The sequence below is a fragment of the Trachinotus anak genome, unplaced genomic scaffold, assembly GCF_046630095.1.
Source record: "Trachinotus anak isolate AG129_WGS33_773 ecotype Australia unplaced genomic scaffold, CSIRO_AGI_Tana_v1 ptg000040l, whole genome shotgun sequence".
In the NCBI taxonomy this organism is placed as follows: domain Eukaryota; kingdom Metazoa; phylum Chordata; class Actinopteri; order Carangiformes; family Carangidae; genus Trachinotus; species Trachinotus anak.
The window spans coordinates 119,511-136,377 of NW_027273891.1; the positions used below are offsets into that span (position 1 = coordinate 119,511).

At 45.8% G+C, this 16,867-nt stretch overlaps 2 protein-coding genes across 6 annotated transcripts; one reads left to right on the forward strand and one right to left on the reverse strand.

Moving 5' to 3' along the window:
• Positions 1 to 637: 637 nt before the first annotated feature.
• LOC139615052 (tropomyosin-1, isoforms 33/34) lies at positions 638 to 12,049 on the reverse strand. Its single transcript, XM_071472856.1, has 5 exons — positions 11,637 to 12,049; positions 6,040 to 6,136; positions 2,574 to 2,727; positions 1,648 to 1,814; positions 638 to 1,521 (listed from the first exon to the last, which is right to left on the reverse strand). Coding segments are annotated over exons 1-5 (705 nt in total). The 5' UTR covers positions 11,922 to 12,049; the 3' UTR covers positions 638 to 1,519.
• Positions 7,850 to 16,809, forward strand: sid1 (secreted immunoglobulin domain 1). 5 transcript variants are annotated; one of them, XM_071472861.1, is made up of 3 exons: positions 7,850 to 9,320; positions 14,880 to 15,093; positions 15,520 to 16,809. In XM_071472861.1, the coding sequence occupies exons 2-3, from the start codon at positions 15,048 to 15,050 to the stop codon at positions 15,909 to 15,911; spliced, it is 438 nt and encodes a 145-aa protein (XP_071328962.1). In that variant the 5' UTR covers positions 7,850 to 9,320; positions 14,880 to 15,047; the 3' UTR covers positions 15,912 to 16,809. The 5 variants fall into 5 exon arrangements, with proteins under 5 accessions (XP_071328962.1, XP_071328958.1, XP_071328959.1 ...); XM_071472857.1 differs by lacking the exon at positions 7,850 to 9,320 and adding an exon at positions 12,095 to 13,900; XM_071472858.1 differs by lacking the exon at positions 7,850 to 9,320 and adding an exon at positions 12,095 to 13,796.
• The last annotated feature ends 58 nt before the right edge of the window (positions 16,810 to 16,867 follow it).

Here is a 16,867-nt window from a genome sequence, read left to right on the forward strand (position 1 = left end):
TTCTGCTGTTGGAGCGAACAGGCTCAGACCTGCCGCTGGTCTCTGGTCAACTTCACATCCCAAAGTCAACCTGTCAACCTGACACCGACAAGTTGGTCTCCTCCGTTCTGCTGAAGGTGCGATGCTTTTGAAGTGAGACTAAAATCATTTCTTACTCTGATACTGACCCTGAACTGAAACAGTCTGTCAGCCACCACAGCCGGTCTCCGGTCAACACCTGAACATGAATCTACACAGTTTTATGTTTCTGGCCCCTGGAGCCACCATCCAACCTGCAGGATCTGGTTTCTCTGAGTGTTTACCTGAAATCTGCTATATTTTTATTGGATCTGTCAGAAAACCGTCAGCCAATCAGAAGAGAGGCTCAGAGTTTTATCTGACTAGAGCTGCAGAGAGAAGTCTGAGAGGAAATGAGAAACTACACTGAGATGGTTTCTGGTTCTTAAAATGACTCTTTACTGTACATCCCCCCCCCCTCCTCTCCCCTCTCTCTCTCTCTCCTCTCCCCTCTTTCTCCATCCTCTCTCTCCCCCTCTCTCTCTCTCCTCCTCTCTCTCTCTGTCCTGTCTCTCTCCCCTTTCTCTCTCTCCTCTCTCTCCATTCTGAAGTTGGACTTTTGACAAAGAAAACACTGTCGTGTTACAAACTCCTCAGGTTTATTGATTTCATTAACATACACACCCCCACACCCCCACCCAGCAGTGAGAGCAGACTGAAGCTGATGATCTGCCACAGACGATGATCAATAATCAAAGATCGTTTGACCAGAAGGAAAATGTGAATTTAGGATTTTTTTCATTAAAAACTTTCTGCTCAGCAGACGACTCAGAGTGTCTTTGAACGCACCACTGTGGGAAGCTTCCAACAGCCTCTGTGTCGCCATATGATGATGTAACAATCCACGGCCGGATTAACCTCCCGAAGGGTCCCTCTGCTGTCGGGCCCCCACCGGCCCCCACTGTACAGGGCCGTATCATTATTTCTCCAGTCATCTTATTATCTTATCTTATTATCTTATTCTCTGGTTCCAGGACCAGAGGACGGAGGCTGGAGTTAATATTTACTTCAGTGGTAAATCCGTCATAAATGAATCACCCAGATGATGTGGAGCGAACCTGGAGACTGATGAACTCTCTGGAGGGAAGTCTTAACGGACTAAAACATTAGAAACCACTTACACAAAATAAACACCAGTAACACAAAGTAGAAAGCAGCAGCAGGAAGTAGAAACAGGAAGTAGAAAGCAACAGCAGGAAGTGGAAACGCTGATCTCTGTGAAGCTTGGAGGAAGCAGTGGTGAGGCAGCAGTCTCTAACGGTCAGTGAACGTCTCAGCTGTTCCACTTAAAGCAAAGTTTGTGTCTAATCATACGACAGCGTGGCATGAGCGTCTCCGTGGCGACCTGTTTGTTTGTTGTGTTGACAGGAAGTTTGTACAGCAGTCATTAAGTCCATCCAGGCTCCACCCCCATCCTGGACCACAGTGCTCGCTGCCGAAACAACCAATCACCATGCTGAACTCCTGAAAACACACAACACACGTATTAATACAACACACACACACACACACTACTATTATAACTATTATTATTCACTCCTGTGGGAGTGATTCTGGGGGCGGAGGAGCAGAGGCGTCGTCAGGACTCACAGGTTATCAGGTGCAGAGCGCTGCAGACGAGCAGCATCAGAGCAGGAATACCAGCGAGGGGCGGGGGGGCGGAGTGGTCCTTTATGGAGGGGACGGGGGTCTTGTCATGCGTCGTTAATGGTGATGGCGATGGGGCTGCATCAGAGTCGCCACCTTTACACTTCAGACTGGAAACACAAACCAAAGCAGGTCAGAGAAATCTATGAACCACTGACTCGTTAGGTCACAGCAGAGCAGTGAGTCTGTCCAATCACAGAGCTGCTGACGGCGCCTGGAGCTCTGGTCTCATCATGTCAGTTTTGTTCTTCAGCAGGAAGAAAATGCTGATCATGTGACAGAGCTGCTCACCTGTTGAAGGGATCAGACCCTGGATTCATCTGTGACTCCATTCTGGACTTTGAGAGTCTCAAAATTCCAAACACACATGAATGCAACCCAACCCTGACAGAAGACTGTAGTTCATCATTAAGACTGTGGAGAGAGCAGCGATCCAGCTGCAGACAGTCTGACACGGGTCAGATCTGATGCAGAACCAGGTCCCCGAGGTTCAGTCTGAAACTCTCTTCTTCATGTTCTTCATTTATCATCAACTCATCATGTTGAGTTCAGAGTCAGAGGAACCTTTACATTTCACCTTAGTTTGGTCTCTAAGCTTCAACTGACTTTAAGTGATTCCTTAAGTATAAGACTAAGATAAGGAGAAACCCTGAAATACTAAAGTGAATATTTTAAGGAAAACTTAACTCAGACTTTAAAGAAAATCTTAATTTAAGGTGTTTTGTGCACCTTAAGTTTCCAACCTGTCTGACCTCTGACCCTACCTGACTCCAAATACCTTTTTCCCTCCACATAACCTGTCACCATGGAGGAGGTGTGTGTCTGTATTGTGTGATGATTGTGATGCTGGAAACATGATGTTCACTTACAGCCGTTTCTGCAGGTACTGCTGCTGGGACTCGCAGGCTTTGGTCTGACTGTTAGCCGCCAGCATCTGACTGTGAGCAGCGTCCTTCAGCTTGTTGCAGGCCTCGGTCTGATGGAAGGCCTGGGTCAGGTTGTTCTGCAGAGCGTCGCTGTGATCTGAACACACAAACACACACAGACTCACACATCTGCAGCTCACACCTCAGTGTTTGTCTTTTCTGGAACACATCCATAAAAATCATCATCACTGAACTTCATGTTATTTATACCCAACATGTGTGAGGCTGCTCCTGCTTTGCTGTGGAGACGTTCAGGTAACTAACACCTTTGGTTTGGGTTCATTTCTCTTTTGGGATCCAAAATAGCAGAATAACTATTTTCAATGTCATAAATAAAAAGTATCAACACGTTAACATTTGAAGATTTAATGTTGGACTTCATAACCACACGATGGTACCTGAGAAAACACCTGCTGAGGAAGACCATGAGATGTGGCTGAAAGAAGCAAGTAAGTGGACTTTGATTTCAGATTATTGTGACAAACAGCTGTTCGTGAGACAAAGAGTGGAATTAAAAAAGGTTTGTTTAGGTAACAACCATTTTCTATTGTTTATGATGTAGTGATAGTGTGGATGGAAAATTGTCCAACATAGCAACAGTAACCAGGGGTGGTGGGGAGTGTAGGGAGGGGGTGGGGGGTGATCAGAGCTGGAGGAGGTGTGGGAAACTGGTGACACCACGCCCTGCAGAGCAGTGGAACATGAACGTTAAATCCAGCAGAATTTGAGCAGGGTTTGGTTCAGGTCTGCGGCTGCATTAACTTATAAGGTCACGTCCCGTCTTATCACTGAGCCGAGAACCATGGGACCCGCCAGCTCCATGTTTTCTCTGCTTCAGCTTGTTTATGTGCAGATCTGGATCAGATCCAGACTCAGTGAGACTGCTGCCAAAAAATCTGCATCTCAACCAGTTCCTGAGTCCAGGACTGAGTCCCACAATCTGATTTTTATTAAAACAAGTGAAGAAGTCAGCCACTGAGCTGAAGTTTCTTCACCTGTTTCCTGTAATAACCATCTTGTTTTTATCTTCTCAACATCCTGACTCGTTTAAAAACTGACCCAGGAACAGGTGAATCATTTCACTCTCACTGTACCAGTTCACTTCAGATCTCTTATCAGACATCAGCTTGTTTTAAATCCTGACAAACCTAAATGGAATGTGTCCCAGCCCACTGCCCCCCTCCACACCCCGAGACTAAAACTGAGGAGTGTCTCAGAGACTCAGGAGCAGATGCAGCTCCTCTCATCAGCTCCTCTCAGCAGATCCTCTTCAGCTCCGCCCTGCAGCTCCTCCCTGCTCTCACTGCTGTGATCCACCCAGAGTCACAGCTTCCCTCTGACGAGGCCGATTATTACTCTGGACTGTGAATATTCATGTGTCCTTGAAACTTAATAATTTAACTTATTATGAACCTTAATGCTCACAGCTGATCCGTTTCCACGGCTACAGGATTTCACTCATCATCACTCAGCGGATTATTTCCTCACTCACCTGGTCGTGGTTACATCACATGACCAGGTGAGATCTTATCGATCTCACAGAAGCTGCCTCAGTCTTCACATCAGCTGTAACATGTTTGACCCTGAGCCTCTCTACAGCGGAGACGAGGAAGGACTGTCCTCCGGTATCTGTTCTTGTTTTCTTTGTGTGAGGACCACATCTAGAAGAAGAAACCTGGTCTCAATCAGACTCAGTTTAAATAATGACCCGAAGTGAACTTTCACACCTGATTCTGTCGTCTATTAAAACTCTGAAATAATCTCAGTTATTTCACTTTAGAAACGAACTGTGTTGATCAGAACTCACTGTTGTCAAACACTTGATCTGAGGTGAGTTGTGTGTCTGTGCTGCAGACCTGATGTGTTCACATTAAACAGTGAGTGATGTTTATCAGGGCCGGCAGCTCCCCACTCATACAATGCTGCTCTCATATCTCCCTCAGACAGGAACAAACGGTTTCCCCCCGACTGTTCACAGCAGGAAGTCTCCTTCAATAAAACATTTCTCCACTTCCCATCAGGCCACTGTTTGTGCCCAAGCTGCTTCTGCAGAGTATGAGCAAAGGAAAACACCCTTTTTCCACATTAACAGGCTTCACCTCAACACACACTGTGACAGAAACAACCTACAGGTTATCCAGTCTCCCTCCAACAGGACGTTTACAGACTAGACCTGCTTCTTAACCAAGAACACATGCACATCTGCCTTTAGAATGTGTGGAGCTTTAGGTTTATAGATATATCATCGTCTCTGTAACTGGAGCACAGTGTTCAGGATCTGGTCTCAGTCTCTTTATCGGTTCCTCAGTTACAGTGTTGAGTAATGACCAGAAGAACATTATGATGTCACAGTGAGGTTGACCTTTGACCTTTGAGCAGTCCAGCGTGTCCAGTCACAGAAAGAACATCCCTCAGTGGAGGAGCAGGAACCGTGACAGATTCATTTCCTGTCAATCAGGACACAAGGAGGCTGATGCTGTGTCCTCCAGACTGAAGCTGAATCTGACACAGACTCAGGAGGAGAAGAAGAAGAAGCGACGGCCACAAACTTGGAGGCAGAGTCCAGGGAGGGAAAAGTTTCCAGCTAGACTCTGTGACCATGTTGAGTCGTGGTGTGAAGTCCAGCGGGGACTCCTCCCTCTCTGCCTCTGGGCTGTTAGCGTTAGCGTAGCGCTGCAATCCTGACATCAGTGGAGGGAAACCCACATACCAACGTCCTGACTGAGTCGAGCTGTTTGTGGCGAGCTGCTGCTGGTGACACTCCACACTGCTTTTCTTTCATTCCACCACTCCTGTTTCTCTCTTTTCATTTTCTGTCCTTATTTCCTTAATCCTCAGCTTCTTTCCTTCCTTCTTTTCCTCGTTTTCTTTCTGTTCACACCTTTTTCCCTCAGAAATTCTTTCCATCTTTTATCTCTGTCCCTTTCTTCTCTCTTTATTATTATTATATATTTGCTTTTCTTTTTTTTATTCTATCAGTTCTGTTGCACCCTTCCTTCCTTTGTTCAGTATTTCCTTCCTCTTCATTTGTTGTTTCATGTCTTTTTTCACCTCCTACCCTCTTTAATTAAAGTTTTCCTACTTTAATTCCTTCTTTGTTTTCACTTCACTGTTTTTCATTCTTACCTTCTTTCCTTGTTACATCCCTGAGGTTCACACCTGAGGTTTATACCTGGACGTTATGTGCAGGACGTTTTGTCACAGTTTTGTGCTTTTTGATCTTTGACTCTGTTCATCTCTCTCTCAGAGCAGAATACTCCTGTTTTAGTTTTTTTTACTGACCAATCATGTGTGTTTATTTACTATGACTCACAGGTTGTCATAGTAACAGGGGGGGAAATGCAGCTAAGAATACCGCCGCCCTGGCTGAGAAAGTCTCCTTTCATGGCAGTGACGGAGGTTTTCCTACCTTCCAGCTGGCTGAGCTGAGCCGTGAGGTTCGCCTCCATCTCTCGGAGCTGCTCCACGTTCTCCAGCAGGACGCTGATGTTCCTGTTCAGGATGACCTGCAGCACAAAACAAACACACCCGAGAGAAAACACATGTTACTGAGAGATTCACAGGTTCCAGGTTCTCCTCAGTCCTGTTCACACTGACTCATGTTTGAGACAGAAACTTACAGGAATCCTGCTCTGCCTTCAGTCGGATCTCTGTCATTTTATTATTTACTGTTTAATGTCTTCACTACAGGCCACACCTTCACTACAGGCCACACCTTCACTACAGGACACACCTTCACTACAGGCCACACCTTCACTACAGGACACACCTTCACTACAGGCCACACCTTCACTACAGGACACACCTTCACTACAGGCCACACCTTCACTACAGGACACACCTTCAATGCACTTCTGAACACGAGGAACACTAACCTGCTCAAAATGACCCTGAGCTCAGCCATGCTGAGCCAGACCAGACCAGACCAGGCTGTCCACTCTCAGAGCTGAGGTGGTGACTGAAAGCAGGACGGCTCCGTCTGTCGACTCGGTGCTGAGAACAGCTTTTAGAAACATTCCTTTCATTGAAGGCAGCGGTTATAATTAGACCAGCAGAGTCCTGCAGAGCAAGGGACAGTCCAAACAAACATCTTCACCCTGAGAGGGTTGAAGCCCGGAGCTCTGCTCAGTGCTCACTCTGGTAAACAGGACCGTTCTGCTGTGAGAGCTGAGCTGAGGTGTTCAGAAGTGAGGGCTTCATCGGTACTGAGACACGAATCTCACACGTTCATTTCATTAGCCCAGAATCTTCTGAAAGGAATCCTGGAAAATCCTCAAGAACAACTAGAACTCTTTCAAGGACCCTGTACATTTTCTAGGACCTCTAAAACCTTCTTAAGGAACTGTAAAACTTCCTGAAGGATTCTTGAAACATTAATCTTCTGAGCGATCCCCCAGAACAACCTCAAGGACCAGGATCCATCCATACAACACTATCAAACCCCTTTAACCTGCTCAAGGACCTCCAGGTCTCTTGGAATATTTCAGAGGATCCCTGAAGCAGCCTCAAGGAACATTAGATACCTGTCAAACCTTTTCAAGGACCTCTGCAACCTTTCCAGGGACTCTATCGAAAACCCCTGTGGTCACTAGAGCCCACTGAAATTTCCTCAAGGACCCCTGGAACATGAATCTCCTTTAGACCTGGTCAAACATCCTCAGACACCCCTAGGAAATCCACAAAGCAGACCAAAAGAAACTCCTCAAGGACCAGCAAAACCTCCCCAATGACCTCTGGGCATTCTTCAAGGTCCACGAGAATCCTACAAAAGCCCAAAGACCTCGCCTCAATGATACATGAGACATTTTAACAGATCAGATCAATATGAGGTTTTCTTGATCAGAAGATTCCAGAAACAAGACAAACTGACCTGAACCTGTGAGATAATCCAGCTGAAAATGAGAAACATCCAGTGGTTTAAACATTTAGTTTTTCTCTGAAATCGAGTCCTAAAAAACTGACTCACCACCTGAAGCTGCTCAACCAGGACGTTTTGTACAGGAAACCACAGTGAGCTCATCACTTCAGCCTCAGTGGCTGTGAGCTGCTCTGCTCTACGAAAAAATACATCAAACCACAGCTGTGAACTTTCTTCCTGACACTGAACCTAACGCCTCACATTAATGTTAATGATTGATTAGTGCAGAACACACACAAACACACAAACTGGAACTGAGCTGAGTTCAGCCTCTTCAGGTACCAGGTATCATTCAACTTTGACCTGATGACTGAGAACCTCCAGAGACTTGTAGCTGAGCTGGTCCTGAAAGGTCGACACTGATATAAAGCAGATACAGATACAGATTACCTAATTTCCCTTTGGGGATGAATAAAGTCATCTATCAGATGAACACAGGTTCCCATTGTGTCTGTAGGTTCACAAAGAGGCAAATACATGTTGTGTAGGTTTTTTTGTTGTTTTGCAACTTCTTGAGGAATTTCTGGAAACTACTCAAGGAGCCTTAGAACCTCCCCAAGGACTACAGGAACCTCTTCAAGGACTCCTTGAACATCCTCGATAACCACTAGAACCCTGCCAAGGACCCCTGTAACATACACCAGGACCAACAGGACATTATCTTCTACCCTTTTAATCCCCTCAAGGACTCCTGGAACCTCTCCAAGGATGCCTACAGTGTTTCTGAGTCAAAGTTTGCTGAACCTCCTCCAGGTCCAATATAACCTTATCAGTGACCCTCTCAAAAACCTCTGACCTCCAGGACTCCTACAAAACAGACTGAGAAAGATAGACAGACTATTTGGCCAAAAGTATATAGACAATAATCAGTAGCTCCAGCTGCCTCAGCCTCGTCCATCACTGCCTGGTCCATAAATCAGTCACAGCTCTACAGTCTCCACCAAAGACATTTGCTGTAAAACATGTTGATTATGAGCTCAGTGAGTTTCAATGTTGTAAAAATAATTTGTACTTGATTAAACACTCACTACCAAGTTACAGCCGTCCACATACTTTTGGCCATGTTTCTGATTATTCATCTCCAGAAGGGAAACTAGTTCATTCTTTTACACTCAGGAAAAATACAAGTCAAAATCAAAATAAAGCTCAGATGAAACCTACTGACACAGTCCAGGGTCAGTTAGTTAAAGTTAAAAGACAAAAACTGTTTCAGTCTGAACTGCTCCAATACATCACCTGAAACAAAACCAATAAAACTGAAAGAGAAAACACATTGACCTAAAACCTAAAACCAAATCCCACACCTCAAAATATCACACAGCACCTGCAAATATCACACATGGTTCAGATGTTTCACAGCTGAGAGCTTCCACACTCGGTTCCGGTCTGATCTCATCACTGATCACGACTCTGTCACAGGAACTGAAGATACTTTCAGAGCTACAAGCTCAAAGGTAAAGGTACCTACCCAGCATGCATTGGGTTAACAGGACTATTGGCTGCTCTGAGGTCAGCTGACATTCAGGTGGATTCAATAAGTGACATGGAAAACACAATGGAAAAGCTTTTATTTTGTAGGATTGCTGCAGTGCAGAGCGTGGAGAGCCCGTCAGGGCCTGAAGGGGTTAAATGATATCAGACAGTTTTTGAGGTTGAACACAGGAAGCAGTGAGAAGGAAACTGACTGTGGGCTCTTGTGACTTTTCTGAGAATATCCTGTGTGGTGTGAATGAACATCCTGAGTCTGTGGAGGATATTTCATCAACGTTCAGGTAAATACACATATCAGACTCTCAGTCATCAGTATTCAAAGGACTCAGTCTGGTGTCAGGACTTCCTACCCAGTACCTTCACTCACTTCAACACACCTGTGAATAATCTCACCTCAAAGGTCTGACCACAGCAAAACCAGCTGTCACAGTGCTTTCAACCCCAGAGGCTGTGGTTCGGTCTGAGGACTCTGACCTGGACCCGGTTCAGGACTCGACCACAGACGTGTCGCAACAACAGCAACACACAGGATTTGGTTTGGCTCATGAGCTGCTGGGCGACCATTGGTCAGTGTGATGATGCTGGAGTCCAGTGTTCACAGTGAATTCTGGGTATTGTAGTACCAGTTTACAAACAGCCAGGGTCTGTTACATCTCTGAGCAGGAAAACAGTATTTTACCAAGAAATGTTTTCAGTATTTGTTCACGTCAGATTCCATAAATAAAGGTTACATTCAAGATGGTCCACAATGCACAGACATGATGTGAGAGTTTCCCTTCACAGATGAATGAGATGAGATGAGATAGATGAGATGAGATGAGACCTTTATTAATCCCACTGTGGGAAATTTGTTACAGCAGCAGAGTGGACTGTGCAAAAAAGAAAACAACCTAAATGTCGATATCAAATACTAAGAGTTTAAAAAGGATAAATAATAGATAATATAATATATTCACTGTTGCATTATCATGAACACACACTGTAGTTTATTTAGTCTCAGTCCCTCACACACCATCCTGCTGCCACAAACACTCACTGCAGCACTAAATGTGAATTAATCCACTGCTGAAAATAGTCCCCAACAAATGCTTTATTTCCTCCTGTGTAATGGAAACTAGAAAATAGTTTCTGTTCTTGGTGTGTGTGGTCTTCTTCCTCTGTAAATGTAACTGTGTCCTACAAAACGAGGCTTTCACAGGATGAGCAGAGAGAAAACGTCAGAGTCCAGTGGGAAGAAGTCAGACTGAAGAAAAAATAAGGAGCAGAGGTGAAGGAGAGGAGGAGGAGGAATGAGTCAGGGCGAACCACGAGAGGAGGAGGAGGAGGAGGAGGGAGAGAGTGAAGGCAAACACTCACTTTTTCCAACCAACAGCTCAGAGAATATGAAGCTGGAAATGTTGGAAGCAGCTAAACTAAACTGAACGTCTCTTCACAGCTTCAATACTGAGGCTGCTGGGAGGGAAAACTATTCAAACCTCTGACACAGGACGCACAAGCAGAAAGCTCCCAGAATGGAAACAGAGGAGGGAGCGGAGTAAAGAGGAGGTCACATCAGTTCATGTCAGAGCTTCACACACAGACACCGTCATGTTAGAAACAGGTTTCTGTTCGTTTCCAGATTCTCAGTCTGGATCAACTGTTATTTACATGTTTTTCTGAGGACATGTGGAAGCTGTTAGAGTTTCTTGAGGAGGGCGGGGCCACTTTGGTTTGACATGTCTCAGTTCAACTGTAGAAAGAGAATGTTTTCAGTTTCAGTTCAGTAATAATGTTAAAAGCATGTGTTTAGTCTCTTCTTCTGTTTTTTACTTTAAAAACTACATTTTTCTTCTTTTCAACAAACCTACAGAACTAAATGTGTTAATCTGAAAATAGTCCCCAACAAGTGCTCTAGTTCCCCCCGTCTGATAGAAACTTCAGTGAGCAGCTGTTTCAGTAAATTACTGAGACTTTAAAATGAAACTTTATGTCTGTGACCAGTTTGTAAAGGTTTACATCTTCAGGAGGAACCAATGAGCTCCAAGCTCAGAGACACCGACAGAGGAGGGACGTCAGGAAGTGGTGAGAGACCCAATTCAGGGGCCACAAAGGTGTGGCCCTTCGTAACCAAGTGAGACTCAATTCAGTGAGAATAATGAATTAAATACAAAGTGTAAAGCTTCCTGATTAGAGATGATTGTCTGACCCTTTGCACTTTGCACCGGAGGACACTGACCACACGTCTGACTCAGATGTAGACTGGACAGCGTCTATGTCAGCGTGCACCAGGTGGGTGGGGTTCACCTGACCGATCACACCTCACAGTCTGAGGTCTGAAGTGATTTTATCATGTGACTGTATCAGCTGTTCACCCTGTGACAGACCCGTGTGTGTTTTTTGCTTTGAAACACAAACACAGAGACGGACACGAGGAAACAGAACAAAGTTCACCCGGAGACGAGACCACATTCACAACAGGTGAAACAACTACAAACCCTCGGAGTTATTTCTGTGTTGTGACAGGAAACCGACTCATGTGTGGGAAAATTCTCTCAACACAGTTTAAGAAAAGCTGAGACTGACCTGATTTTTTACAGCGTATAATGACTGTCACTCACGTTTTCCTGCCGGTACTCCTCCAGCGAGGTGTTGGTGGCGTTGAGGTGTCCCTCCAGCACCAGGAGCTCAGCTGTCTTGCGCTCCACCTTCTCCTTCTCCCTCTCCAGCTTCTCCTCCAGAGCCTCCTTGCTCTTGTTCCACACCACCCTGGACCCCTCCCTCCCCTCCTTGCACGGAGACGTCGACCACACCACGATGATGATGAGCGAGATGAAGGACCAGAGCAACAGCAGGCCGAGCACCACGTTCTTCGCCTTCTGGGAGGACTTGGAGGGGGCCGCCATGGGAGGACACCTGAGGAGGAGGAGTATGGAGATGAAGATGAGGACGATGAGGACCAGCTGTGGAGCGAGCTGCTGCTCTCCGTGAGGCTCTCAGGTTGAAGTGAGCTCGACACTCCCTGCAGGCTGGACAGGAACGCAGGGAGGGGCTCCCTCAGAGGGTGACAGGAGGACGGAAAACCCACAGCCACACCCCCTGCCTCACCCGCTCCACCCCCCCGAGTCCCCCACCCCACCTCCCACTGCCTCCCCACCCCAAACCTCCTCCTCCTCCTCTCCATGTCAGAGTTATTACGCCCAGAGAGGAGGCAGTGATCAACAGGAAAGTCACAACATCAGAGGGAAGCCACACACACACACACACACACACACACACACACACACACTCACACACACACACACACACACACTGTTCACATGGAAAGTTTCATTTATGTGTGAGGTGTGTGTGTGTGTGTGTGTGTGTGTGGAGAACACTGACGCTTTCTGTTTCTGTTTCCCAGCCTGAACCTGGATGAACTGTAACTGAAAATATGTGGAATCTGGCAGCAGAGAAATGAAAGTGAGAGAGAGAGAGAGAGAGAGGGAGAGACCGAGAGAGTGAGAGAGAGAGAGAGAGAGAGAGAGAGAGAGAGAGAGAGTGTGAGAGACAGAGAGACCGAGAGAGTGAGAAAGAGAGAGAGACAGAGAGTGAGAGACAGAGAGAGAGAGGAGAAAGAAAAGACAGAACCACTGAAGTAAAGTCAGAAAGCAGCTCTCACTCTTTCCTGACCTCTGGCCAGCTGTTGGCACACAGCTGGCACAGCCCCCCCCATCTCACCACGCCCCGCCGCCTGTCTGACCTGTGATTGGTTCAGAGCATGTTGGGGGCAGAGCTACAGTCTCTGGACTCCTGGAAACAGCCAAACAACGTTTCTATAAACATCTGCAATTCCTGCCAGGAGCCAGGGGGCCTTGTCCAGATCCAGGCCCCTGAATCAGGGTCAGGCCAGCCCCCACCACACCCCATCAGGGTGGAGCCTCACAGGGAAGCAACAAGCCAAACCAACCCAGGTTGTTTTGATAAAGACGTGAATGATAATAATTCTCAGTCTGTAAAGGAGCAGTGTTCAGACTGACTGTTCTCTGTTGGTAACATGCAGACAAATGTGGATTTATAACCAGCCAACACCTCCACCTGGACACCTCCGCCTGGACACCTCAAACTACTGTCAGTCAGAAATATGACAAACAGCTGAATTCACAGCGTGTATCACTGGTCTATTTAAGGTTCTGCCACTAGATGTCGCTCTAGACCTACGGCACATCTGACACATGGAGGAGAAGGAAACCAGTTCTGAGTCCAGCTGGAGCCTTTAGCAGCTCGTAGGGTTCTCCACCTAAGGACAGACCAGGACTGGATCCACGGTGGGACTGGGAAAGACATTTGGCCACGGATTTGTCTGCTGGGATCACGGTTGCACAAAAGACACTGAAGAGCTAATAAAGACACTGATGGAGCCGTCAAAAACTCTCTGGATGTTTTGACCGTCTACCAGCCGACTAGAGTTTGAGCCAGTTGTGCCAATGTCCAGTCCTCCTGTGCTCTGGTCTCATCTTTCTGGAAGGTTGTTTTCACCTGAACGCTGTGTACTGCACTGTGTCAGCTCGCGTGTGGGCGGTGCCTGTGTGTTTAAACGCAGGGAGGACACAAATATACATGAACATGCAAATATTCCCAGACCAATAACGAAACATGTTAGGGGGTGTGGCTTCATTCTCTGCTCAGGCTGCTGTGTTGTCGTTTAAAATCTCGTTTACAGAACCTTAAATCCAGAATCTTCAGACGGAGGAGATCCCAGTGTCTTATACAGGTCTGACAGTCACATTATCTGAACAGTGAGTTTCTTCTAACAACATGTGAAAGGAAACAGACTGATCCTGTTCTGGACACTGATGAAGACTCTGTCAGCTGGTGGATTGTGTTTGTTTAAGGGAAGAAAGTAAGATTCTGTCATATTTTCCATCTGGTCACTTGTGACTGAGAGTTGATCTGGACGATAGCTTAAGACAGAAGATCTGCAGGTTTCCATCACAGTAATATTCACGTTACTTTCTGACAGTAACCTGATTTTCTTTGGGTGAAGATGTCACCTCAGATCAAATTGTTATTGATTATGGATCAGTGGTGTCAGCTGTAGACCTGAGCACCACCGGAGTGACTGTTGATACTGATGCATCACAAAGGTTTCACTGAGCTGAAACAGTCTGAACAGAAACAGTCTGAGCTGAAACAGTCTGACCTCCCATCACTGGGACTGTCATGGTGTCTTGCTCACATCCTCAGATGTAGAAGTTATTTTTGGCCGTGGTCACTGTGGCGCCGCCGTGAGGACGGAATGCGTTATGACACCTGATCTGAGAGCAGATTTAGAGATCTACTCGGCTGCAAGTGCTTTCTGTCATTTTTCCTCCTCCCTTCTACCTACTTCACTTCCTTTCCTCATCACTGATTGGCTCTTGACCACTCCAAGGTTATTTAAAGACTTCATTCCCACATATTCCTTCTTTTTCACCTTTGCATGGGTTTTGTTAGTTTATGTTACTCTTGTGTCCATGTTAGTCTGAGAACTTCATCTTAACTCTTTGTGAAGAACATGAGACGACTTTGATTTATTGTGTTAAATCATCAATCTGTTTTTTTCCTCTCAGATTCAGCAGCCCATGTGTTTCATGTTTGAAATGCAGTTCTTTGTCAGAGAATCTGAAGTTTCATTTCTTATGCATTCTGACCCGATGATGATCATCTTCATTATTGATGAATCCAGAGCTGCAGCAATCAGTCGATTGATCAGCAACTATTTTCATATTGGAAAAAAGTTTTAGTTGTTTTTGAGCAAAGATGTGAAACAAATGTGAAGATTTGATGCTTTTCTTTCTCAGACGTGAAACTCAATGTTCAATGTTCATGGTTGTACTCAGGAAGCAGAGGGAGACAGTGAGGAGGAGTCCGACCCTGAGAGACAGTCAGAGGAAGATGCTCAGGCTGTCCACAGCTCCCACGTGTCCCTGCAGTGAAGCTGTCAGCTGCTGTTTGGACTGAAACGCTCTGCTGGTTCTAACAGCAGCAGCAGTTTCCTCCGTCAGTTGATGATGGAGTCTGTGCTGGTGTGTCTGATCCTCGTCTCTCTCAGCGGTGAGTCTTTATTTCATTCACTCTGACTGATGTTTCTAACTTTAATGTGCTTATTTAAAAAGCAGGCTGAGGAACTCTTTGTCATTTTAGGGGATTTTATGTTGAAAATCCCCTAAAATTAAAGTTTCCTGTCTCCAGGATTAAAAACTTCTGACTGAGACTCTGAGGTGTCGATGAGTAAACTTTTATTAGAATTTACTGGAAAATATAATGCACATACTGTAGTTCAATAAGTTCAAAATATTTCTCTCTATAGTCAGACATGTATTGTACAGGTTTAATCAGTGATGTATTATTGTAGAAAATGTAATGTAATGACCCAATCATATTTGAAGTTTTATGTTTGTACTGTTCCTGTAAACCTGTTTCATTAGCTTTATGTTGGGGGTGTATGTTCTCTATAAACTCTAATGCTGCTGTTTTAAGGTTTCCGGTGGGGGCACCAAGCCTCGGCCCTGCCAGCCTCCACTGTCCAGGTGAGAGTCGGGGAGGACGCCACCCTGCAGTGCTCCCTGCTGGACAACTCCGACGCCACCACCACTGCTGCCCCGCCCGCGGCCTCCTCTCTGAGCTGGTACAGGAAGGTGGCGGGACGGAGTCCTCAGCTGCTCCTCACCATGAAGTCCTCCAACAGCTCTCTTGTGAAGTTCGGCTCCGGTGTCGGTCCTGAGAAAGTCTCCGCTGCAGCTGACGGGTCTCTGCTGCTGCGACGCTCCGAGCACAGTGACTCCGCGGTTTATTACTGTGGGATCAGTGTGGGGGACGGGCAGAGGCACAAACCAGCAGAGGCGAGACCTGAACTCGGAGCTGGTTCCTGATCCGTTAGTCCGGACTGAGATGGTTTTACTCTGACTCTCATCAGGATTTAGTCTCAGCCTCAGGCGGTTTCTGTTGTTTGATTTGTCTGATCTGATTTGAAAGCCTGTTCATCTCACTGAGTGCACAGATAAACTAACAGCTGTGTGATGACAAGCTCTTCAATAAATGTGTCTTTAATTAGTTTGTCAAACTGTTTTGTTCAGTTTTTATGTGTGACCAGCTCGTTTACTTTGTTCTTTTGAAATAAAAACATGAACAAACAGCTTGGATGTATTTGTTCTTGATGCCTCACAGAGATATTCAGGTGTCACACATATGCACTGGATTGATTTTAATAACTAATGCAGCTTCAGTGTGCACAGTGCAACTGTATGAGCCTGAATCTGGACTGGACTTTATTCTCTTAGTGGAAACAAAAAGTTCACTGATTTTATCAGAGCAGGTCTGCAGACCAAAGACCTCCATGTAGACTCATCTGGTCTGGACTGGATTCACCGCTGGAGGTAAAGACTCTTTAAAACAAGTCTCACATGTGTGAAAGCTTTTTTTTATCTACACATCTCTTCTCTCCTGAATCTGTTCTTTCTTTGATAAATATAATCCAGATTCTGAGACAGAACAAACACATAAACCAGGATCAAACTTAGTCCACAATAATAACTGGATAAAAACCAATATTCAGTCTTCTGTTAAACAAACCTGCTGCTCAGCTCTGAACTGAGTGAAATGAGACACAAACAGAAAAAACATCTGACTCACCGTTTGTCGTTTAAAATCCATTCTTCTCCTTCAAGGCGGTTGTAGCACTATAAATTGTGAACTGTGCCTTTAAGACATGCTGCGTTACCTAGTTACAAGAAGCGCTGCGTCATCAGCCCGCGCTTTAGTTTTGTGTAAGTTGAGCCGCGCACCTTGATGCAAACGGATGTCAGCGGATGAGCCACGGATGTATCAT

Coding starts and splice junctions, on each gene's coding strand:
- sid1 (XM_071472861.1), top strand. CDS start 15,048: ATGATGGAGTCTGTGCTGGTGTGTCTGATCCTCGTCTCTCTCAGCG. Junction 15,094..15,519: donor GATCCTCGTCTCTCTCAGCG/GTGAGTCTTTAT, acceptor TGCTGTTTTAAG/GTTTCCGGTGGGGGCACCAA.
- LOC139615052 (XM_071472856.1), bottom strand. CDS start 11,921: ATGGCGGCCCCCTCCAAGTCCTCCCAGAAGGCGAAGAACGTGGTGCTC. Junction 2,728..6,039: donor TCAGCTCAGCCAGCTGGAAG/GTAGGAAAACCT, acceptor TTGTGTGTTCAG/ATCACAGCGACGCTCTGCAG. Junction 1,815..2,573: donor CAGTACCTGCAGAAACGGCT/GTAAGTGAACAT, acceptor TTGTGTTTCCAG/TCTGAAGTGTAAAGGTGGCG.